General features: G+C 38.9%; 1 protein-coding gene across 1 annotated transcript in view; it reads right to left on the bottom strand.

Annotated features, from left to right (window-relative positions):
- PDE8A (phosphodiesterase 8A) overlaps positions 1 to 25,631 on the bottom strand; it is a 159,491-nt gene that overhangs the window by 63,141 nt on the left and 70,719 nt on the right. Inside the window, exons 2-6 of the mRNA XM_063088669.1 lie at positions 19,296 to 19,352; positions 17,579 to 17,769; positions 10,849 to 10,905; positions 10,006 to 10,060; positions 2,545 to 2,633 (exon numbers count right to left, since the gene is read on the bottom strand). Coding sequence (XP_062944739.1) covers positions 2,545 to 2,633; positions 10,006 to 10,060; positions 10,849 to 10,905; positions 17,579 to 17,769; positions 19,296 to 19,352 — 449 coding nt within the window. The remainder of the gene's footprint in view (positions 1 to 2,544; positions 2,634 to 10,005; positions 10,061 to 10,848; positions 10,906 to 17,578; positions 17,770 to 19,295; positions 19,353 to 25,631) is intronic.

Raw genomic sequence — 25,631 nt, 5'->3', positions numbered from 1 at the left:
ACTCTTACCTGTGTGATTTAAAATGCCATGTTGATCACATATTAAATTCTTAAATATACTCAAGTCAGTTTGTAGACTTCATATACTAGCTTACCAATCTAGCAGTAACACAAAACTTGTTACAGCTTTTTAGTGCATTTTAATATCTGGCAGAACAAGTCTATTTCTCCCAGTTCTCTAGCCCCACATTTCCCCTTCCCTTCATATTTTTACATCTCCTTTTATAACGGACATCTCCATATGGCTGTCAGTTGGAGTACAGAGAACAAAGCATGGCATGGTGGGAGATGAGGACAGAGATGGAAGCAGTGGACAGACTGTGGAGAGCACCGTAGACTGCATTAGGAATTTGGACTTTATCTTGAAGGCAGTGGGGAGTTGCCGAACACAAACACAAACGGAGTTATGTGTTACTGCAGTGTAGAGAATGGACAAGAGTCAAGACTAGATATAGGGAGACAAACTGATAGTTTCAATAATCCGGGTAAAAGAAGATCTTAGTTTACCAAGAGAGTAGCAGTGAAGATTAAAATAAGTGAATAGATTCCAAAGATTCTTAGGAAGTAAGATCAATAGGACTTGGTGAGTGCCTGAATTTAGGGATGTGTGTAGGAGACACAGGGGTTTCAGTCTAGTAAGTACCACAGGGTAGATGATGGTAGAAGGTATGCAGGAAGGAAAGGTTTGAGGTAGGAGAATGACAATAACTGCAGTTTTGAAAATGTGGGATACAACCTAAAAGACTATCTTTGCCTTTTACTGGATATGTCAGTTAACTCCTTGGGTATCAGTTTTTGAACCTCCGTTAGATAAAATAAAGTATCATCACCTCCTGCTCCAAAATTCTACTCTCCTCTGAGAGAGTGTGATAGCTTAACTCACCATGGGAGTGCTACAGCCAGGCCAAAGATGACCCCAGAGTGAGGAACTAAGGAATGAAGCAGGCCTAAGGGCAACCGTCTACCTAAAGTTTGCTTGCAAAATCCAGCAACATAAAGGAGCTCTTTTGTATACCACACTAGCCTTTAGACATTTATGCCCAGCAGCACTTCTTTGGTTACTACACTCTGCCTATTCATTTGCTTCATTGTGTCTATGAAGTACTTTTCTTTCCTATATGTGGAACCCTTCACTCGTCTCTACTAATCTTAATACCCCAATTCTGATCCCCTTCTCTCTGACTTGGGTGTATACAAACGGAATGATCCACTGCTCTCTTTGGTCCCTGGTAAAGGGAATGTTAAAGAATAGTAGAACACCCAAGGAAGAAACCTAAAATGACAGGAAGCTGACTTTATTTTCCTCTGTCACCTGATATAATTTTACTAATTCTTCTGCTTTTCTTGTTCCACAAAGAACCAGGCTTTTACTCACTTCACTTAAAACTAAAAACCTGTTTATTAAAAGCAAATTATAAAATGCTTATTGTAGGGAAGAAAAAATGTCACCTACCAGGGATAACCAATGTCAATTGGTTGTGTGTGTGTGTGTGTTAAAAGTATTTTTTTCCTTAGAAAACAAAACATAATATATACAATTTCACAGTCTCCTTTTTTCACTACTATTTTGGGGAGGGGCCCTGTGATATTGTGAAAATATATATTTTGTCTACATCCCCATCTCCTGACATACAACTCCTGAAATCCTTAGAATCTCCAAAGTGAGAAGAGTCTTTTTGTATGCTAATGATGGCTGGTAGCCCCTGGGTAGCTTCAGGATGAAGGTTAAGTATCACCAGTAGCCAAATGATTTAATCAATCATGCCTCTGTAATGAAGCCTCCATAAAAACCAAGAGGCCTGAGTTTGGAAAGCTTCTGTACAGCTGAACACATGGAGGGTCCTGGAGGGTGGTGTGCCCTGGCAGGGCACAGAAGCTCTGTGCCCCTTCCCCCATACCTCGCCTCATGCATCTCTTCCTCTGTATCCTTTGTAACATCCTTTGTAATAACAAGTAAATGTAAGTACGTGTTACCCTGAGTTCTGTGAGCCACTCAAGCAAACTCATCGAACCAAAAGAAGGTGTTGTGGGAACCCTGATTTACAGTCGGTTTGTCAGAAGTTCTAGAGGCCTGGACTTGCGACTGGCATCTGAAGTGGGGGAGAGTCTTGGGAACTGAGCCCTCAATCTGTGAGACCTGATGCTATCTCCAGGTAGACAGTGTCAGAATTGAATTGGAGGACACCCAGCTGGTGTCCGCTGGAGAATTGCTTGCTTGCTTGCTGGTGGGGAGAAGTACCCACATATTTGGTCACAGAAGTCGGTCTTCTGTGTTCTTGGGCTGTAAGAGCATAGAGGGAAAAACAAACAGTTTATGTTTTGTTTTTCCATACAGGCCCCATCGTTCAATGTGAGTTTCCAATCCCTAGCGTGATCCCTTGTTAGACATCTAGAAAGTCTGTGTAAAGAGAGTCGCCACCCCACCATCCCATCCCATTTTGGCAGGAGGTCAGTTATGGCCAAAAATCAACCCGAACAACCAAGGTCCTCACTTGCCATGCTGCACTGTGTGGCCCGGAGGGCTTTCCAGAAATAGTAGAATTACCTGAGTTTCAGTTGTGATCGCACCTCTCCAAACTCCAGCTGGAGCAGTTCATTGTAACAGGCCATGATGTTGGGATTTTCTATATACCTCTACAAACAGAAAGGGGGATTTTGTAGACAAACAAAGGTGTATCTTCAAATACTTAAAAATGCCAATAAAAATAACTCTTCTAAACAAACTTCTCAATTTGGCAACTGGAATCTAAAAAGTACTTTATTATTACGAATGATGAACAGAAGATGAGAGATGAAATTTATGGGTGAGATAGGGAGACCCCCACTTTCATAACATGCAACTCGCTTCTGTAAAACTGCTTGCTGTGTGACAAGATAGATTAATTAAGTTTAAGTGGTATTTGAATTGCTTTAAAAAAAAGCTATTGCTTAAAAATCCCCCTCAGCTCTTTAGCCCCGCCTTGATAGAGGTGAAAAGCTAAATATTAGCCTGCCCTTAGAAAAGTTTGAATTTTGTTTGCTGTTCCCCACCCAAGCTGCCCCTGAGTGATTAACAAGCTTGTTTCAGCTTCTGTTATCAGCTTGCGCTAGGCCTCCCCCTCCCTCCTCACACTAAGAGGGAACGTGTATGATTATATGATAACTAAGTATGTAACTATATGATAACTTTAACTGTGTGACTAATGTAAAAATGTACCTTTTAAAAATCCCTCTAAACTTCAATTCAGGGCTGTTCCCTTCCAAAAACTTTCTTGAAGGGACAGTCGCTGGCCAGCCAATAAAACGCCCTTTTAAATTCTCAGTTGGGTGTTCTGGTTCCTTTTCTGTGCAGCAGCCTCACAACATAGGCACCAAATTAGCTTTCTAAAAAATGGGGTTTAAGAATGCTTTTCTTTCAGTGACTTGTGTTTAAAAGCATTTGGGTTGCCTGCATGTCGCTGATATAGCAGGGGCTACAATATGTAGAGGAGGAAATTTACCTAAAGTCCTAGTTAAGAGTATATTCAAGAACAGTCTTTTGTTCTCTCTAAAGTTATACAAGCTCACAGTAAGTAAAAATATGCTTGCACTTCCATTTGTGCCTGTACTTCACAGAGGAAACCCCCACTCCGGCAACATTTTCCTACTCTAACCTCCAACAGTGGCTCAGCGAAGCCAGCAGATGATTATCTTCCACAGCAGAGGTTACCAGCAGAAGCCATGGATATGCCCAGTGTCTCTTACTGCTGTGGACATTAAGTATCTTGTATAATAACCTTACATAATGGAAACATCTCATGACAAAGCAAATTAAATAGTTCTGAGAAGATGGATCCAACCCACCATCAAATTATGGATTCCATGAAGACATCTTAGAAGTGTGTTCTGTCACATAGTTTGCCTTGGATTTAGTGTCCCCCCAAAACTTGACCCCCACTGTGACAGTGTTAAGAGGGTGGGAAATCCTATTGCAGTAATTGAAAGGTGGGACCTTGAGAGGTGATTAGATTGTAGGACTATGCAGTAGTGAATGGATTAAAAATGGTAGTCATGGGTATGGTTTGGAGGGCTTTAAAAGGAGAGTGAATGAGGAGGTTAGCTCTCTCTGCTTAGCCACTTTTTGCAATGTGATACCCTGCCATCACTGAAGTCACCACCAAAGAAAGCCTTCACCAGCTGTGTTCCCTGGACTTTGGATTTCCCAGCCTCAGAAACTGTAAGGAATAAATTTTGTTTTCCTTATAAAATACCCAGTTCCGTGTATTTTGTTATAAACAACAGAAATAGAATAATACATAGTTCTATTCAGATGTAAAAGTTATTTGTGAGCATTTACTCCTCCCCTGTTTCTGTTAAGAGCTCTTTGCTTTTACACAATAAATGGATAATGCTCTATCTGACTCAGGAGGAAGCTGAGGCCTAAGAGGCAAGTCCTCTGAAGGCCTCTATCTACAAGCTCCAGCCAGACCAATATGGGACACACAGCAGCCTTGAAGAGTTCCTTCTACCGTCAAGGTGAAGGCAGATGTTCCCTGTCTGAACAGTGATCACGGTCTTGTCTGGGTGTCAAGCACCCTAAAAATCCAGGTGCAGGTTCATGCCTTAAAAGCTGTATGATCCTAAATGAGGCATTTAACCTTTCTGAGCCTGCTTCCTTACCTGTACAACAAGAAAAATAACACTGTTCCTACCCACCACAGATCACGATGAGAATAAAAAGATGATTTGAGAAAGCTCTCTAACTACAAACTGCTGCACGATGTAAAGAACAGCTGTTGCCATCCTCAGGATGTAAGGCAAGGACTGCTGGCCAGGGGCATGATGGTCCCTATGCCTATAGGCCAGACCACAGCCCTTCTCACTCAGAGGTCTGATGAGGTGACATGCCTACCAGCTCCCACAGACCAAGAGGGGAAGAAAGTGCTGGACCTGCTGCCCATGTCTCAGCCAGCCAGGACTCCATGGGGATGTCCAAGAATGGTCCACACAAGCATCCACTGCTGACTGGGCAGGGACAAAGTGGAGAGACTCTGGGCATAGTGCCTGCGCTACTCCAGCAGACAAGGGGTGGGGGCCTTCAGACAGACAGGAGTCCCCAGGACAGGGGGCATGCCTATTCCGTTCAACAAATGGCCTCCCATGCACGCAACCAGATTTTTCTTTGGGTATCAATGTTATATATCCACCAAAATTTTTTAACCCAAAGGTAGAAACCAAAGTCAATAAAACTAGCACCTGTGACCAAATGTACAGCATCTTGTTCCCACTCTCTGCCTTCCCCCTCATTACCTCTGCTTGGTTCTGTGTGTCTAAACATTGTTCTATAGGCCTCAACATCTCATCTTTCCTGCCCCTCTCCTATTTTCATTTCTGTCCCAACAACCCCACAGAGCATGGAGGGTGGAGGATCCGGTCCAGGGATCCTTATGGAGCAAGACTGCTATTCCCTCTGCTTAAACAGCAGCTAGTCTCCTCTCCCTACCCCCATCCCATAAGAACAGCTGCTGCAACAAACCCTGCAGACTTCCTGGGCTGACTCAACTTCACTTTCTCCAAAGTATATCACACCCACTGCCAGGACCTAAGCCCCACCTTGCTAGGCTTTACCCAGTGGTTCTCAACTCTTGGCTGCATATTAGAAGTACCCATAATTTGAAAAAAAACAATACCAACATATAGGCCCCTCCCCAGACCAACTGGAACAGACTCTCTCTAGAGATGCTCTTCAGGGAATTCTAATATACACCCTGCAGTAAGAAACACCAAACCCCAACCCTAGAGATTTTAGTCAGCAAATGTTCAACTGCCAAGTTCAACTGAGGAGGCAGGCAGGTCCTCCCTCCACTTTGTGATCCAGAACCATGGCTAATCCACAAGATAGCTGTCTGCCCCCCTGATTATCAGGGGTTTTGCTGTAGTGTAGCTTTCAGGCTCAAGTCTTGGCACCACCTCCTACAAGCCATGAGACTTGGGAGAATCCCCTTCCTTCTAGGTCTTGTTGTTCTTTTCGGTCATCTGAGCATCCTTTTGTCACAGGAGAGCAGGGGACTCTGAATGAGAAGATTAGTTAGCACTTGCGGTCTCTGAGGACTGGTCATCCTCTTGGATTCCTCACCTACAAAATGGTGAGCTTGTCACTACCTCCACATTTCCTAAGTCAGGTACTTCTAAAGTGACTATTGTAAGCTTTTGTGCTCTTTGTATGGAAGTATTCTCATGGGGGCACCCACCTAAAAGTGGCTCCAGTAAAGGCTTCATGAGACACCTTGACTAAGTGATGTGACCAAGAGGGCAGGAAGAATGTGCATGTCAGTTACTTTTGAATTTCCAAGTTTGCTCCATAATAACTCCATAATACTAAGAAAATATAGGATTGTGGTTTGTGAGATCTTCCACCAGGATGTTCTTTCCAGTCAACGCAGCTGTGCTAATGGATTTCCTTGTGCAAAATTTCAAACACAGCACTTAGCAAACACACACATATTTCCAACACTGCATCTATGTGCTTTCAAAGAGACCTCGTACATTTCAAAGGCTCAATGACCTCAAGTGGCTGTAGGTAAGCAAATAACCCAAGACAGGGGGAATAAACTATCCCCTAAGTTTCACTAGAAAATGGAGGCTTCTAAGCCACTTGCTAAAAGGAATAGCCAGTTTTACAACCTCAGAATAATAATATGAAGATCTTCAAAGTTATCTGGGAAATTTTTTTTTCTTTGTGTGAATGCTTTCCCGGGCAGCTTAGGGGGGGACAATCTAAAGATCCATCGGGAATAGGCAACCTACAACTTCTAACTTGGGATTCCTTGCTTAAAGGAACCCTCACCTTCATGTTGGTTAACTAGGCTGTTCTCATACAATTTAAAAGGGATTACTGGAGGTCAGGAAATGGGGGCAGGTGCTGATATGTGTGTATGTTGTGGGGGTTGTCAAAAAAAAGGCGGAAACAAAAAAGCACCAAAAACTATATAATAATAACGATCTAATGTGTGCTTTTTATATAAATTGTGTATGCATAAAATAAAATCTGAAGTTCCACCTTATCTGATATTAATATTAATTTTTCTGTGTTCTTTTGTCTGCATTAACTTGCTACCTCTTTGGTCCTTTGTTACTAAGCTCTTTTTATCACTTTAAGTGTCTTATAAATATCATATAAATGTACTTTTAAAACCCAATCTAAGAGTCTATCCTTTATTTTATTTTATTTTTTGGCAGCTGGCCAGTAGAGGGATTGAACCCCGGATGCTGGTGTTATCGGCACCACTCACTAATCAGTCTATGTTTTAAATGGAGAATTCAGCCCATTCACACGCATTTGCATTTTAAAATGTATTCCTTCTCTCTCACTTTGTGTTTATGACTGATTTTACACTGTTGTTTCCTCTTCCTCCTGCCTGCCAGTTTGATCAACTTGCTGTAAAATCCATATTTCCTCCTGTTAGTTTAGAAGTTTTATTAAACTTTTCTGCTCTATTGATAGTTGATTACCTTCTTTTTCACTGATCTCAAAAGCAGACATAGATTTCTTTACTATTATTTGAAAACAAGATACACATTACCCCCAAAACAAAGTATCTCCCAAAGAGCAATGTTCTATTTTGCACATCTGCCACAAAGGTGAAAACTTCAGAATACTTTCACTGCCTACTCTCATTCTATGTCTCATTTCATGATAAGCCCATGAGAATGCTTTCACTGCCATTTCCTCCCACAAACCTGGCAAATACCTAGGGTTGGCTAAGATAGTCTAGATTTAAATACCAAGCTACTATTAAAATTTCTCTGTGGGTATGTTCTCTCTGTTAAAAGACTATTACATATTCCAGTCTATGTTTATCCACTTGGGACTAAATTTATACATAGTCAGACAGATTAAATTAAGCACGCACATAGGCATGCATGTGTATATACATACAAAGAGACAGAAAGGAGGAAAGCCAGAGACAGAGGGAGGCAGTATGTGGGAGTGTGCACATGGCACGGTTTATCTTCTCCTCTTCACCTTCCCTAATCTCCAAGTTTCTGTTCTAGTCATTTCTTGTTGGGTAGGGTCCTTTTCTCAATTATTTTCATTAGATAAAGCTCTTAGGGAATATACCTCTGAATTTTACATGAATTGCCAAAAGAAATAGCTCTCTTTTGCCTTGAAAGGTTAGCAATAACTTGGGTGGGGGTATGGTTGGCTTGCAGTCCTTACCTCCATGTAATCTCTAATCAAACTAGACATTATTAGTGTTTTATACAGTAAATGTGTTTATCTTTACCCCATTTCTTGCATTTTGGACCTTCCACCTGGGATTCACATTTCTTCTGGTTGAAGTACATCCTTCAGAATTTACTTGTGAGGATCTGCTAGTTACGAACTCCCTCAGCGTCCATATTTCACCCTCATTTATGTTTAAAGTATTTCACCCTCATTTCTGAAAGATATTTAGGCTGAGTATGAAATTCTAGGCTGGCAGTTATTTGTTTTATATCACATTGAAATATTATTCCACTGCCTTCTGTTTTCCACTTGCTGCTGCTGAGAAGCTAGCTGTCATTCTTTTGACATTCTTTCTCTGGCTGATTTTCAGATCCTTCTCTTTGGTTTTTTACTTTTTTTTTTTTTTTTTTTGGTTTTGATGTGTTCTCTTTTGTTATTTACTCTACTTTGGATTTGTTGGAATTTTTGAATCTTTGGATTACTCTTTCATCACTTCTGGAAAATTCTCACTCGCTCGCTCTTCAAATATTTCCCATGCCCCATTCTTCCTCTTCTCCTCCTGGAATTCCAGTTATATATACACTAAACCTTCATATTCTATCCTCCATACTTCTTAACCTCTCCAACTTATTTTCTGTCATTGTATCTCTGTGATTCATGCTGGATAATTTCTTCTGACCTCCTATCTAAGTTTTACATTTTTCAGGCATTATGTTTTCATTTCTCAACATTCCATTTTGTTCTGCATAAAATTTGCTGTCACTTTTTGTAGCTTCCTATTCCTTGCATGTATTTCCCAGCTGGTCTTGTCTTTTATTTCTTTACATATAATATGCATAATTGCTTTATAATGAAATGTCTGACAATTCTGATATCTGAGGAATGTAAGGGTCTATTTCTACTGTCTTGTCTCCACTGGTAGTTCCTACTTGTGATACTTTGTCTCCCTGTGGATTGGTTAGCTTGGACTGAGTGCTACCTGCTGCACCTGAACAATTATTTGTATAGATTTTCTGAGGCCAAAGATGAAGGAGTCTTCCTCTGGGGAGGATCTGTATTTACTTCTGCCAGGCACCTAGGAGTACTACCCACCCAGACCACTTTAAACTCAATTCATGGCTCGAGGCTTCTTGACTACCTCACTGATATAAATTTGGGCTACAAATCAGGGTCAGCCTTACTTAAGTTTCCTCCATCATGACTCCTAAGGCCTCATGTGCAACCAGCTGACCAAAGCCCCTAGTGGCCTTTGGGATTAGGAGAAACCAACAGATAGAAAAGAAAGGGAGCTGTGTTTGGGTTGCCTTTTTCTAGAACCCTTGAACTGGCTTTAAAAGTTGCATGTATACATGTAAGAATTATAACCACCCATCCTAGGGTATAATTTTTAATGAATACATCATTAATGGAGATTTTATTATGTTTAGAGGACTTTAGAAGGCATAGTTTTGAGAGACTAAGAAAGTGAAAAATTATAGATTAATTAGCAGGCTATAAAGTTAAACAAACTGTAATACAACACAAGGACAACAATTCTTTTCTTCAAATTAACTCAAAGCTTTTTTTTTTTTTTTTTAAAGATGACCAGTAAGGGGATCTTAACCCTTGACTTGGTGTTGTCAGCACCACGCTCTCCCAAGTGAGCTAACCAGCCATCCCTATATAGGGATCTGAACCCGTGGCCTTGGTGTTATCAGCACCACACTCTCTCAAGTGAGCCACAGGTCAGCCCAACTCAAACCTTTTGCTGGGCTGAACTGAGATAAAATAATTTCTCCCCCTGAATTATACTTATATAACAAAGAAGCAGATACATACCCTTGTAAAGCCAGCAGCAATGAAGGGCATTACAGACAACTCTTCTCTATCCACCCTTCAAAAGAACATGATAAAGACAGTTTTTATCAATTCTATCTCACCTCTTTTACTATTCACTAATTTACATAATACTTTGATGTCATATTATGAATAGTTTTAGATGAATTACATTAATATACACATTTAAAGTATAATTTGAAAATTGTTTTCTGCTTCAATTTCATATTTAGCCTATTGGCAGTATATAATGCTTGAGATACAGAGATTACATTAACAGCCAGAATACAGGTATATCCATATATCTATTTAATATGTAAAAATTTTAATTTAAACTGAATTAAATTTTCTCCTATTTTCTTCTATTTCCAGTATATTTTCTTAAAAATCCTCTTCTTCCTTACAGCTTTGAAAAAAGTTTAAAGGACACAGAAAAATTTCTTCTACCTATAAAAATATATAAGCTGATAACATTTATTTGAATATTTGTCCTCCTCCTTACACATTTCTTGTCTTTCCTTACCTCCAATTTAAGGATTAAATATAAGATACCTCTATTTATATATAATTCAAATCCTCAGAGATATCTGAAGATAACCTTGGAAAATATTCATACTTTTAGAAATAGAATTATCTCATGGTTTGCCTATTTCTAAAGTAAAAGGTAGTTCAAAATCACAAAACCTAGCATGACAGCAGGAACCTCCTCCATGAAGTTAACTGGAAAAGCAAAATAAAAAAAGAAAGACTAAGAAAGACAATGCCAAACTACAAAGGGACAGGCCTGTCACAGCATGCAAGCTATCAGCCATCTGTTAAGAGCAACATCAAAAAATGAAAGTTTACCTGCGTACTACACCAACAATAACAGTGTTTTCTGAGAGTTTTGATGATCTGATAGACCTTAAATAAAAAACAAAATAACATTAAAATAGGTATAAAAATATTTCTTAAGAAACAAATAAACAGTTTTAGTAGAATAAAGTTGGGAGAGAGGCAGAAGGGAAAGCAAAAGATCCTTTCACACTCTGGATTCACCTTCTTAGCTACTTGAGCTCTCTCTCTGGGGGACAAACTCCCAATCAGTGCACTGTGGCAACCATAACAACTATGGAGTCTGAATGTAACAGCTAACTGAGATGATGTGCCCTCTACTTGTTCTGATCTTTGTTAACCTATGTTGTTTCAGGTAGAGAATTTTCCCTATGTTGTGTTTACATGAAAGGGGCTATTTTTTTGTTTTGTTTTGGTTTTTTTGTTTGTTTGTTTGTTTTTGGTGGTTGGACTTCGGTGTGATAACACTGTGCTCTAACCAACTGGGCTAACCGGCCACTCTGAAAAGTGCTATTTGTCCCTTCCTACCAAACGGAAATGCATGTTTATGTGTATTAGCATAGCTGATGGCTAGCTTAACTGGGGATGAAGAAGCCCAAGGGCCAGCTCTTCACTACATTCTAAACAGCACAAGAATGAAGAGCTCCTAGGTAAAATAGAGGCAAAATGAACAACAAAAATCCAAAACTAGAAAATGCAAGACACTTATCAGTCAGCAAGAAGAGAATCAACACTTGATAGAAAAGGTTAAGAATGGAGGACTGGTGGAGAAAAGTAGAAGATACTGCTCCACTGAAGTTCTCCATACCAAGAATGAATTCGACCCTCTGGAGAAGCAGCTTCAAAGGCCATGGGGAATGAAAATACAGCTAGGAGATCGAAGAGGGCAGAAATAAATGTGGCACAGGAGTAGGAGAAGGAAAAGAAAGTGCTCCGCTGGAGATACGCAACAGCTTTGAAGTCATCCTACACTGGGGAAGAAAGCGGGACTCGGGGGAAGAAAGCGGGACTCGGGAGAAGAAACTAGCCCACAGGAAGAGGAGGAACTCAGCCCCAGACCGAGAGGAAGAAGACTCGTTTTGGGACTTCAGAAGGAGGGGAAAGGGAGGACCATAGCTAGACTGCTCCAGTCAATTCAGAAGTGTGCTTGCCTCCTGGAGAATGTGTCCAGGATGGGACAGAGACCAGCTGAAACTGACCTTATTACTTCAGTTCTGTTAGTTCAAGAAATAGAACCACTTCTGAATCGCAAAACACAGAAAATTATTTGAGTGACTATTTCTCAATTCTCCCAAAGATGGTACGTAACATAACCACTCCAGATGCACAAGAGAAATTTGTCATACACAATGAATGCTTCAGTCTTGACAAACTTTTTCTGTAAAGGGCCAGAGAGTAAATACTTTAAACTTTGCAGGCCATATGGACTCTGTTGTAACTACTCAACTCTAGCATTGTAGCTCAAAAGCAGCCACACAGAGTACACATATGAATGAGCACAACTGTGTTTTCCTTTGGCCACCCCTGCCTTAGGACATTTGGGCTTAACTTTCTTGTGAAACCCAGGTTGAGAAAGTCTTAGAGTCTAACAATAGATGCAGACTACACCAGGGGTAGGGAAGCTGCTCAGAAATGGAAAAACAACTTAGGGACAAGCCAGTCACTTTCATGGGCACAAAGCTCATCCCTCCTGCTCTCTCTCTCTCTCTCTCTCTCAACATTTGTTTTTCTCAGTGTCCACTCTGTACTCCTCGAGCTCCCATCTGTCTATCCTCTCTAGGGGAAGCCAATCTAAAGGGTACTGCATGGCTCTACTGGAAGAGCCCTTCCAGGCTACTGCAGGACTTGCTCGCCAGTCTAACCCTGGTCTCCCTGCCTGGAGAGCAGGCAGGCTCAGCTTCCCAGAGAAGGGCTATGGGAGGAGCTGTTCAGGTCCGGAAGGGTCTCTGTCATGGCAGCCACTCACACAGACATGGCCAGCACACTCTTCACACCTGATGACTAATATTCATCCCAGCACTAATCTCAAACAGGGCACAAGAGACACAGACTCAAAAATGGTCTTTCCATGACTTCTAGGGATACTGTATCTATTCTTGTGTTTATGTTTCCATCATATCACAAAGATTTAGAAGGAGGAAAGGCAAATATAAGTACGCATACCAGCCATCTCATACCAGCTCTCAGCTTTTTAGAATAAAAACAGAGATCTGAGTGATGTAATAGCAAGTAAGCAACCACATGGATGATCTCAGTAAGTAGATCTGGATGACCTACTCATAACTGGAGATGCAAGAATGATGGGCACTGGGCTAAGGATGAAGTGGAAGGGATGGCTTTGTTTACTTGGAGACAAGACCTTCGAAGGGGTTCTGAAACTGTATAAAAAGGCATAGGCACACTCTTGACTTTTTCTGGTGCTTAAGAAGGAAAAACTGGCTAGAAAATGGAAATGTCAGGAACCTGAGTTGTAACCCTTTTGCTTTAGAATTCATGAAAACTAAGACAGAAATGACTTGGCATAGTCAAAACATTGACTAAGGACCTGGACATGAGAAAGGCACATTTTAAGGTCAGAAAAAAGATGCGACATGATCTTATAGCATGAAATTCTGAAAGCAGTGCAAGCACGCTGGGAAGCTCTTAAAACCACACTACCTGGTTAGGATTTGATTTGGCTATACGTGATAGAAAACCCCAAAGAATAGTGGCTTAAACAATACCCATCTCACACATGAAAGAGACGCAGAGGGGGACAGTCCAGGGCTGCCATGGCACTCTGCAGGGTCAGGAACCTGGCTCATTCCACCTTGTGTTTCTCTATTATTATATGTACATGGCTTCTTCCTCACAGTCCAAGATAGATGCTGGGCCCTAGCCATAATGTCCACATTCCAGACAGCAGGAAAAGGAGCCTGCTCCTGTCCTTCAAGGATACTTTCCAGAAGATGCATATGATGATTTCATAGGCCAGCTGCAAGAAAAGCTAGGAAAAGCAATATATTTTGTAGGTGGCCATATGCCTAGCTAAACATCAGAGATTCTGTTATTAGGAAAAGAATAGAAATAGGTACTAGAGACAGCTACTAGTCTCAAGCCACAAGAGGCAACTATAGATAGTCCTGTTGATGGTCTCGGCACAACACTAGAGAAAAGGCCACCTGATGGAGGCTCACTATAAAAACACAGCAAAGCCCTTTAATGAGTTAAACTTTATGGAAGCACAACTCCATTAGTTGTACTTTGCTACTGTTTTTTGCTATGTGGAATGAGTTTCAGATTGAAAAGGATGGAATTTACAAGTATAAAAAGGATCTGCAGGCCAAGGTTAATCAAGAAGTTGTATGAAAGCATCTGGGACTCTGAGTCCAATCTTGTTTTTACATTTGATATGGATTTTAATTCTGTTTAATACATTTTGAGTTTCAAAGCAGTACTTTCTTATTTCCTCAATCTCCCTTTATGAAATCTTCCCTTTCACTACAGAGCCTTGATCCTGTTGCACAAAGGAATATTTCTTCATCTCTTCTGAGTACACAAAACATATGTCTTTTAAAAGGTTCTTCAGTTTCTTACGGAAAATAATTTTCCTGATCTTTATTGCTATTCTTCCCCCCTCCTTTATGCTGTGGAAGCTTTTCACAACCCCACATATTTAGCCTTTTCATTCACCCAGAATGGGAGTGACATCTACCCAGGCTGAGTCTGCAAACAGAGAGGGTCAGAAGAGTTTCCTTTGAACCCCTTTGCTGGGCCCTTGTATAAAGATACTAAGGAAATTGCTGTAAGAAAAGACAGTATTTGCTAAGAACAAGCTTTTGTTAGTGGATCAACTTAACCTTTTACAAATTGCATTATGGAATGTCACTTTGTTTATTTTGCTGATGTTACTAGTTTCCATTTGTTAAAACTATACTTAGCCATAATTCTGTCCATATCCTTGTGTTTTTTGTAATGAAAATCAATTGAATTTTCTTGTGAAACTTCCTTGTCTTTACAATAAAGGGGAGAGGCAAACTTTGAATCACACTGTCATATTCAGTTTTCACCTCCTAATGGGGAAATTACTGAAGTGCAGTCCTTCTGGGCCTCTCAATGCATGCACAGTGCTTTGAGTAATCGTGTAATCCTTTTTTTCGTCTCCGTTACACAAGGAGACATGTAACACACATGCAGTGCTGATTAGGTATTTCAAAAGGGAGGATGAAGAGAAGGACAGAGCTCTGTAGGGCTAAGGCCTCATGAGCCATGTAAGTCAGCTGAGAGAGGGGGCAAGCTGGTTCAGGAGGGAGACCTGGATAAGATTTCTTGAAGAAACAGTCCATAGTGGGCAGGCATCCTTAAAGGAATGATTTTAAGGAAGATAAATTGGGTAAGGACCAGAATCAAGATGACACTGACTTAGGAAAATAAATCAGGACCTGGTCTTGCCTCTAGAAAACTCACTACAAACGGCACAAGGACCCCACCCCAAACCCTCACCCAACAAGATAGAGATGATGCAGTAGAACATAGTTAGCAGGAAAGACTTGAGATTCTTGGCCAGGGCTGTGACACAGCCATGAGGAAAAGAAAGGTAGCAGTGAAGATGCACTCAATACAGAAAAGAGAAGAGGTCTTGGGTAAACACAATTCCTGTCCTCAAATGTTTGAAATCCATTCCGGGGAAGGAGAGTAAACCTACTCTAGCCAACCTGTGAGATAAATCTGGATGAAGTTGGGCTCACATATGAAGGAGAACTTCTAAAGCTCAGAGCTTTCCCTTAGCCCTAGATCCCCAAAGAGGCTGGATGGAGGGTGGTTGGCACTTTGTAGAGGAGATGCTCACCTGACATTCTATGCTTCTCCAAAACCACATATTAAACAATCCAGTTCCCATTCTTTTCTTCATTTAAATACTTTAACTCCACTAGTATAAGCTTGTAAAAGGCAAGAATTTAATTTTATTTACTTTTAGTCTAGAAAATTCTCTTGTACACAGCTCAATAAAAATTTGCTGAATGAATTAACCCTATTTGTTTAGAACATTCCTAAAATGTATACAATAGTATATTTTATTCTTTAAAAAGTAGAGCATAATTTTGTTATGTATATTTTACCACAATAAAAAAAAGTGAAGCATAACCAATATGAGTTAATTTTTCTTTTATAACACAGGATGATCTAGCAGAGTCATCTTTATAAATATGAATTTCCATTGTCCAGCACATACCTGTGGCTAGGTTGGGCCTGGACAAGACTGAGAAAGAGGCCAACTTTTCCTCAGCACCTCATCCCCTCCTCACTTTCCTATCTTGGCAGCTCTTCGGCCCTCATCAGATACCTCTCCTGCCTTGCAGCATTCTACTAAGACTACCAAGTACCACGTGATTTAGATATTCTCCTCCCTTCCTCTGAATGGTATCCACTGAATGTCAGGGTTAAGAGGGAACTGGAAAACCAAGTGTTCCAAATTTATAGCAGAGATAAAACATCCGCAGAGAAGAGACAGAGTTACCCAGAGTCAAGCAGCTGGTCAGGGGAAGAGCCAAGCCTAGGACTCTCCACCCTGGTCAGAGCTCTCTCCATTTCTCTTGGGCTGAAATTCCTTGTGGATATGCTATGTGACTGGCCAGATGACATGTCAAACAAATCTGGGCTATGGTGATAATGGTTTATTGTGGAGTCTGCCAGATTGAAACAGGTAAGGAACCCAGACAGCACGTCAGGCGCTAGATCAAGGCCAGACAGGATGCTCTACTGGAGGCAACTCATGCTAGGATGAAAGCTACCTAGGCTGACAACCAGAAATGTGGGTTCTCACCACCAAGGAAACAAGCGCGTGTTGAAATCACCACATAACCTGCAAACAGTCTTTTGATGTGACGTCATTTGTTCATCACCTCAGTTTTTAACCCTTGTTATATTTGGCTTAAATCTTCTCTCTCTCTTAAAAGTCAAGATTTTAAATGTCTTCAAAATTATGTTATACATTTTTACATTATATTAAAATTATGATGTATTCCCCAAATAAAGTTTTCTATTAAATAAAATGGGTATTTGGGCCGAGCGTGCGGCGCTGGGAGCGCGGCGACGCTCCCGCCGCGGGTTCGGATCCTATATAGGAATGGCCGGTGCACTCACTAGCTGAGTGCTGGTCACGAAAAAGACAAAAAAATAAATAAATAAAATAAAATAAAATAAAATAAAATAAAATGGGTATTTTACTTTGCCTTGATTCCATAGCAGAAAATAACTTTCTTTTCTTCTTTTTTTGGTGGCTGGCCAGCATGGGGATCCGAATCCTTGTGAAAAATAACTTTCTTTTATAAGCACTTTTCTTATATTTATGTCTGCTGTCCAGAATTATCTCACAATACTGATATTCTGCAAGTATTATAAATATGGCACATTCACCTAACACTGGAAAACAACTTTCAATTTTTTTATAACTTTAAAATAATCTGGAAAATGATAATTCTTGTTGTGGTAATATGCAGGTGATAGTTGTGGTTAATTAAAGATTGGGTTTCATCTTAACCCTTAGTGGTTTCTCATTCATATTTTCTTACTATTTTAAGCAAAGCAAAGCAAAATAAAAGAGACAAAGATCAGTCCTAGAAATAATGACGTTCTAGTGTCTTGCTTATTTTACATGCATTGAAGGCAACTTAAAAGGGAGATTGACTTTAACTTAATGTATTTCTGGCTTGCATTTATTGTCACAAATGCCAATGAGAATAGGCCTGAGCCTTGGGCTTACCTGCACAGTGCCTCTGCATCCAGCTGTCGGGGATTTCGGTGGTCTATGATGATAATGTCATGATGTTTGTCCAGAAAACAGGCAAGGACAGCTTGAGCCTCCTTGGTCACTGTACACTTAAACCCTGCTTTTTCACATGCCCTGCAGAATCCATTACACTGGTTATCTTCTTTGGTAAACACTAAAAGTACCTGAATCAAAGGAGCAGAAACACTTTTTTAAAAGAAGATGTTGTTAAAATTGTCGTTTTTTAACAAGCCACAGAAAACTCCCAAATGTTTTCAAGGCAAGAACACAGGTATGAACATAACAATCTGTCAATATAAACCCTTCTCCTACATATAACTCAGGGACGGTATCACTCAGCTCCCCCAAATTAGTGCTATTTTCTACGTGCTGTCTGTTAGTCTAGATCTGCTGTTAGCCTAGAGGTCCAAGTGCATGGATCATATACTTACATTTCCCCGCCAATAAACCTGCTGGCAGAACTCAACAAAGGCTTGATTAAGCATTTTATTTTGAAAATAAATCAATTAAAAGGTTAATTTATTTTAATTAACAGAAAGTTAACTGGGTAAATCCTCAGATGGAAAATGCTAATATTTCAATAAAACTATTGGAACACTCAATCCTTTAAATAATGTATTTAAATGTTTTGACTCAAGATTTTATTTAATTCCTCCAAGTTAAAAAAAAAAAATCACTTTGATTATAAGAGGAGAGATTTAAATAGACCAAAACGTTACACTTCAAAGCCTGTCGGTTAAGTGACACAGGAATAGCACTAGGTGCAAGAGGCAGCATCTGTACCTCTGCCCAGGACCATGGCTGGCTGTCCCAGATCATGTAAATCCTAGCCTGGATCAAGTGAGGCCTGGATCTGCTGCCTCTTCCTTCTCCAGCCAGCCCCCACCCCCACCGCCAATCTGGTTTAGGAGTGCCATTGCTCTGTCCCCTCAGAAGCAGACTAACAATGGGGGCAACAGTGGTAAGGTAGAGATGGAGAAGCCTGAAAGATAGAGGCTACAAAGCTGACAGGAACACTCTTCTCCAAGGCTTTCTTCCTCTAAGTTTACCCAACTGTGTAAATAACATAAACACAAAGAACTAAGAGCACACGTTTCTATCAGTACTACAGTTATTTTCACATATCTTAATGTAATATTAATGTTTGTGTACAAGAGCCCTAACTAACTTGGTTAAATTTCAATTGCTTATTTTCCGCCTCATATTTTAGATTAGACAAATTATACATATCTTCTCTCTGATAGAGCTGACACAGCAACATAAAGACTATGTTTTTACTTTTTATATCGGAAAATTTCAAACATTCAGAAAAGTTGTGAATGACAATGAACACTAGGATATTCTTCTTCTAGATTCACCAACTGTTGACATTTTGCCACATTTGCTTTGCTTTCTCTCTCTCTAAACACATACATGCATGAACAATTATATACATTCTTTTTTCTGTTTTGTTGAACCAATTTAAACTAGGTTGCAGACACTACTTCATCTCTAAATACCTCAATGCATATTTCTAAGAAAAGGACATTCTCTTATATAACTATAGTACTGTTACTAAGTTCAGGAAATTAAACATTGATCCAATACTAAAATAGAAGACTATTTTTAACATAATTTAGGCCCTCTCCCTGCCCCTCTTTAAAGAAAATCAACATGTAAAAATTACAGCATGATTCATTATGAGTATTACCTGAAGTTGATCTTGATGAAATCTCATGGGGCCGAATTGCACATCAGCTACTGCTACCTGTAAGAAAGAGATTTGCTTAAAAATGAAATAAATAAATAAATAAATAAAAGAGAGAGAAGCTTCCTTAAATTTTTCTCTCTCTAATCAGTGCCACAGATGAAAATGAAATTTCTACTCTAGAGAAAAATTACATTAAATAAATACATAGTTAGTAGACAGAGAAATAATTACAAAGAACTCCCTGGATCTCCTTATAATACCCAGAAGAAGTGGGGAGCAGGAAAGGGGAAATAAAATGAATCTGACCCTGGCTTTGCCTTTTACTAGCTGTGTGTGACTTCAGGTAAATTACTCAACCTCCCTCGGCCTCAACTTCTCATTTGTTACAAAGATCGAATGAGATTACAATATAAAGAACCCCAAATAGTACACACCAAATAAACATTAGTTCCCTCCATGCTTGTTTTCATCATTCCTCCTGATGGACAATGTAATCTTACATCCAAACTGGAAGGAATAATGCAATTGAGTGTCAGAACCATGAGTAATAATAATCTAGCACCAATGGAGGGCTTAGCATGTTCTAAGGGGTGAACTTATGTTATCTCACTGAATTCTCACAGCAATGCAGTGGGTGAGAGTTTACAGTTGGAAAACAGAGATTCCAAGTACTTTGCTTAAGGCCCCATAGCTAGCAAGTGGCAGTGCTGGGATTCCAGCCCAGGTGTTTAACCTCCATAACTTGTGCGGCAAACCCAGGGCCACTGGAAGGTTTTGGTAGTCTGTACTCTCACTACACAAAAGGAGCCCAAGGGAGGGAGAAGATGGGGTTGAAATCTTGCACCTCATGATGAACTCTGGCATTGGGCTGCTACCCAGAAGAGACATTTTGTAATTTGTCCAGAGACTCTGTATGTGTTGAAGGGATCCCTACTCTAAGCCTCTGACTGATGGTATGATTCCCTACTCAGAACACAGCAACAGAACTAGATCCACAGACTTCCTACAAGATGGTTTCTAACTGACTACCCACCTCCAACCCCTCCCTTGAAGCAGTGTTCTATCTTATAGCAAACACATATAACAAAATCTGCTTAGTGATGGAGGAAAATCCACACATATTTTTAACTGTGAGAAGCTAATATCTACTAATCATGGGCCACTGGCTCAGTTTCTGATTTGCTCTATAATAATTTTGTCTCTCAGAAGGCATAAGAAGAATGAAGGTCACTACTATTCTAGACCTAAGACCGAGGAGGGAGATTCTTTGGTAAGGTGGAAGGGTGAGAACTGACAGCCCACAGCACCATCCATCCTCTCGAGCTGTGTAACTGTGGGCCAGCTTCATATTGAGAGGTGTAGTTAAATGCCAAAGCCAGAATTTCTGAAAGAGAAGATGGTCTAAGAGGGCCAGGAAAGTCTTAAAAGACAGACCTAGGAGAAGACAGCAGAGTAAGAAGCAACAGGGATTTGTTTCCCCTCCTAGACAACATTGTACTGGCAGAATGTGTCTGATATAACTATTTTGGGAACTCTGCAGACTATTGAAGGCTTGCAACTTCCAGGGGAAGGTTTGGATGCTATGTTGCAGTTAATTCCAGTCAATTTCAACTCTTAGCACATAGCAGCTACCCATCCCTCAGCCCCAGCCCCATGGCAGGCAGCTGTGCACATGTTCCAGAAGCAATGTGCACACAAACTGCAGGAGCTAGGATAGGCAAAAAGGACCCTACCCTCCAAATATCAGAGATCTGTGTTCTGACTGCTGTTTGCCACTTCTAATCACAGAGGTACAAGGAGGTGGGCTGCCACTGTTGTTGCACCTCCTCTCCTTGTTGGAAGCCCTTCCCCCTCCAGCTGAAATGACTTGTAGGAGATTTAAAGGGCCAGTGCCTTTCCCCTTTTCATTATTCTCTTTCCCCCCTTTTGGAGCCAGACATTAGAGACCAGGACATTCAACAGTAACTGCGTATATGAGGAAAATTAGAAAGTGATTGTATAAGCCCAGAGAAAGGCTCATAACCTGAGAAGCTCAGGCTGATCCTTGGAACAGAGACATCCTATAATAAAAAACAAACAAACAAACAAAAAACCCCAGCAAATCCTGTAGAAGGAAGAAAGTCTGATATCCAGAGTTATCACATTATTAGATCCAAATGTCCAGTTTTCTACAAAAAAATCACAAAGCATACAAAGAAACAGGAAATTATGCCCCATTCATACCTCAAGGAAGAAAACAAAATCAACAGAAATCATCCTTGAAAAAGACCTGATGGCAGATCTACTAGACAAAGGCTTTAAAATAACTGACTTAAAGATGCTCAAAGAACTAAATGAGGATGTGGAAAAGGTCAAGAAACAACATATGAAATGGAAATATCGATAAAGAGATAGAAAACTTAAAAGAAACCAAAGAGAATTTCTGGAGCTGAAAAGTACAGTAACTGAAATGAAAAGTTCACTAGAGTGATTCAAAGGCAGACTTGAGAAGGGAGAAGAAAAAATCAGTGAATTTGAAGATAGGGCAATTGAGACTATTAAGTCTGTAGAACAGACACAAAAAAAGACTGAAGAATAGTTAACAGAACCTAAGATGCCTGAAGTACACCATCAAACAGACCAACATACGCATTGTGGAAGTCCCGGAAGCAGAAGAGAAAGAAAAGGGGGTAGAAAATATTTGAAGAAATAACGGCTGAAAATGTCCCTAATTTGATGAGACAGTAATACAAACATCCAAGAAGCTCAACAAAATTCCAAGTAAGATGAACTCAAAGAGACCAACACCTAGACACATTATAATCAAACTTTTGAAAGCCAAAGACAGAAAAGAATCTTGAAAACAGCAAGAGAAGTGATTTATCACATACAAGAGATTTTCAGATTATTAAAGATTATAAGGAGATTTATCAAAAACTTTGGAGGCCAGAAGGCAGTGGGCTGATACATTCAAAGTGCCAAAAGAAGAACAAACTGTTAAACAAGGATTCTATATCCAGCAAAATTCTCATTCAAAAGTTAGGGAGAAATTAAAACATTCCCAGACAAACAAAAACCAAAAGAGTTCATTACCATTAGACCTGCCCTGCAAGAAATGCCCAAGGTAGTCCTGCAGAATGAAATGAGAGGTTATTAGACAGTAACTCAAAGCTGTGTAGAGAAATAAAGATCTAAATAAAGGTAAATACATGGGCAATTATAAAGCTACTGTTATTGTAAAAATGGTTTGTAACTCTATTTTTTGTTTCCTACATGATATAAGAGACTAATACATTTTTAAGAAATACAATTATTAGCCTAAAAGCCAGTATTATTATAACTTTGGTTGGTAACTCTACATTTTGCATTTTGTTTTCTAAATGCATGAGACTAATGCATTTAAAACAATTATTAGTTTATGTTTTGTGCACAGTGTATAATGATGTAATTCTGTGACTAAAATAAATAACTAAAACTCAATAACTAAAAGTGTGTGTGTGGGGGGGGGGGTGGAGCTGTACAAGCCCAGAGTCTTTGTATGTTATTGAAGCTAAGCTGGCATAAACTCAAATCAGATTTTTATAACATTTGTATGTTAAATATGGTAACCACAAAAAATAGCTACAGAATATATACAAAAGGAGATGAGGAAGAAATTTAAATATTTCACTACGAAAAAATCAACTTGAACAGAAGAACTTACACAGAAGAAGACAGTAATGCAGAAAATGAGGGACAAAAAAGCTGTAAGATGTATAGAAAACAAACAGTAAAATGACATAAATAAGTCCCCCCTTAAAAGGAATTGCTTTAGATGTAAATGAATTAAACTCTCCAATCTAAAGACAAAGATTAGCAGAATGAATCAAAACACATGACCCACCTATATGCAGTCTACAAGAGATTCACTTTAGATCCAAAGACACAAACAGATTGAAAGTGAAAGGATGGAAAAAGATACTCCATGAGAATAGTAACCAAAGAGAGCAGTGGTGGCTATACTAATATCAGATAAAATAGACTTTAAACTCAAAAAAAGCTTACAAAAAAACAAAGAAGGACATTATATATTAATAAAAGGTCCAATACAGCAAGAAGATATAACAATTATAAACAATGACAGACAATTAAAGTATATGAAGCAAACACTGACAGAACTGAAGGAAGAAATAGACAATTCTAACAATAACAGTTGAAGACTTCAACACCCCTCCCCAACCACCCTGGAATAATGAACAGAACTAGACAGAAAATAAGTAAGAAAACATAAGACTTATGGTTGGCCAGTTAGGTGACTTGGTGAGAGTGTGGTGCTGATAATACCAAGGTCAAGAGTTCAGATTCCCTTACTAGCCAGCCACCAAAAAAAAAAAAGGAAAAGAAAAGAAAATATGGACTTAACACAAAAATCAACTAGCTCTAATAGATATATATATAACACACTACCCAAAAACAGCATACATATTCTCAAGTGCACATAGGAGACTTTCAAGAATAGACTATATGTTAGGCCACAAATCATGTCTCAATAGACTTAAAAAGATAGACATAATACAAAGTATATTCTCTGACCACAACTAGATGAAGTTAGAAATCAATAACAGAAGTAAAACCAGGAAATTCATAAAATTGTGAAAACAAAACAACACACTCTTAACCAATGGATCAAAGAAGAACACACAAGGGAAATTAGAAAATAATTAGAAATGAATAAAAACAAAAAGACAACATACCAAAAGTTATGAGATGTAGCAGTCAAAACAGTGCTAAGGGGGAAATTTATAGCTATAAACACTTACATGAAAACAACAAGATCTCAAATCAATGACCTAACTTTACAAGTTAAGGAACTAGAAAAAGAACAAACTAAACTCAAAGCTAGCAGAAGGAAGGAAACAATAAAGATTACAGCAGAAATAAATGAAATAGAGAAAAATCAATGAAACCAAAAGTTGGTTCTTTGAAAAGATCAACAAAATTTACAAACCTTTAGCCAGATGGACTAAGAAAAAAAAAAAAGGAAAAAAACCTCAAATTAATAAAATCAAAAATGAAAGTGGGGACATTACTAACAATTCTACAGAAATACAAAGGATTTTAAGAGAGTATAATGAACCAAAATATACCAACAAATTAGATAACCTGGACAAATTCCTAGAAACACAAAACCTACCAAGACTAAATCACAAATAAATAGAAAATCTGAATAGACCTATAACCACAAAACCTACCAAGACCTAATCACAAATAAATAGAAAATCTGAATAGACCTATAACTAGTAAGGAGATTGAATCAGTAATAAACTCCTGATTGAAAAAAAAAAAAAATTCCACCAAACATTTAAAGAAGAACTAATACCAAAGCTTCCCAAACTTTTCCAAAGAATTGAAAAGGGAACACTTCTGTACTCATTCTATGAGGCCAGTATTACTCTGATACCAAAACTAGACAAAGACACTTCAAGAAAAAACAAACAAACAAAACTACAGGCCAATATTCTTTAAGAACATTGATGCAAAAATCCTCAACAAAATTCAATTCTCAAACACAATTCAGCAGTATATTAAAAGGATTATACATCATGACCAAGTGGGACTTATTTCTGGAATGCAAAGATGGTTCAACATATGAAAACTGATCAATATAATATGCCACATTAACAAAATGAAGAGGAAAAAACCTCATGATCATCTCAACTGATGCAGAAAAAGCATGTGGCAAAATTCAACATCCTTTCATGATTAAAAAAAAATTCAACAAACTAGGAATAGAAAAGAACTACCTCAACATAATAAAAGCCATATATGAAAAATCCATAGCAAGCATTGTACTCAATGGTAAAAGAATAAAAGCTTTTCCTCTAAGATCAGGAACAAGGCAAGGATGCTTGCTTTCACCACTTTTATTCATATAGTACTGGAAGTTCTAACCAGAGCAATTAGGCAATAAAAAGAAATAAAAGGCATAAAAAATGGAAAAGAAGAAGTAAAATTAATATTTTTCATAGATAATATGATCTTATATGTAGAAAGCCCTAAATAGTCCATTAAAAAACTGTTAGAACTAATAAATGAATTCAGCAAAGTAGCAGGATACAAAGTCAACACACAAAAATCAGTTAAATTTCTATATACTGATGATGAACAATCTGAAAAGGAAATTACAAAAAGCAATTTCATTTACAATAGCATTAAAAAGAATAACCAGTGAGGCAAAAGGCTTGTACAACAAAAACTACAAAATACTGTCAAAAGAAATTAAAGAAGACAAAAATAAAGGGAAACACATTCCATGTTTATGAATCAGAAGACTTAATATTGTTAACATGTCAATACTACCCAAAGTGATATACAGAT

The sequence above is a fragment of the Cynocephalus volans genome, chromosome 3 (assembly GCF_027409185.1).
Source record: "Cynocephalus volans isolate mCynVol1 chromosome 3, mCynVol1.pri, whole genome shotgun sequence".
Classification (NCBI taxonomy): Eukaryota; Metazoa; Chordata; class Mammalia; order Dermoptera; family Cynocephalidae; genus Cynocephalus; species Cynocephalus volans.
The sequence above is the reverse complement of the archived record's forward strand: the minus strand, read 5'-3'. Positions and strand labels throughout refer to the sequence as shown.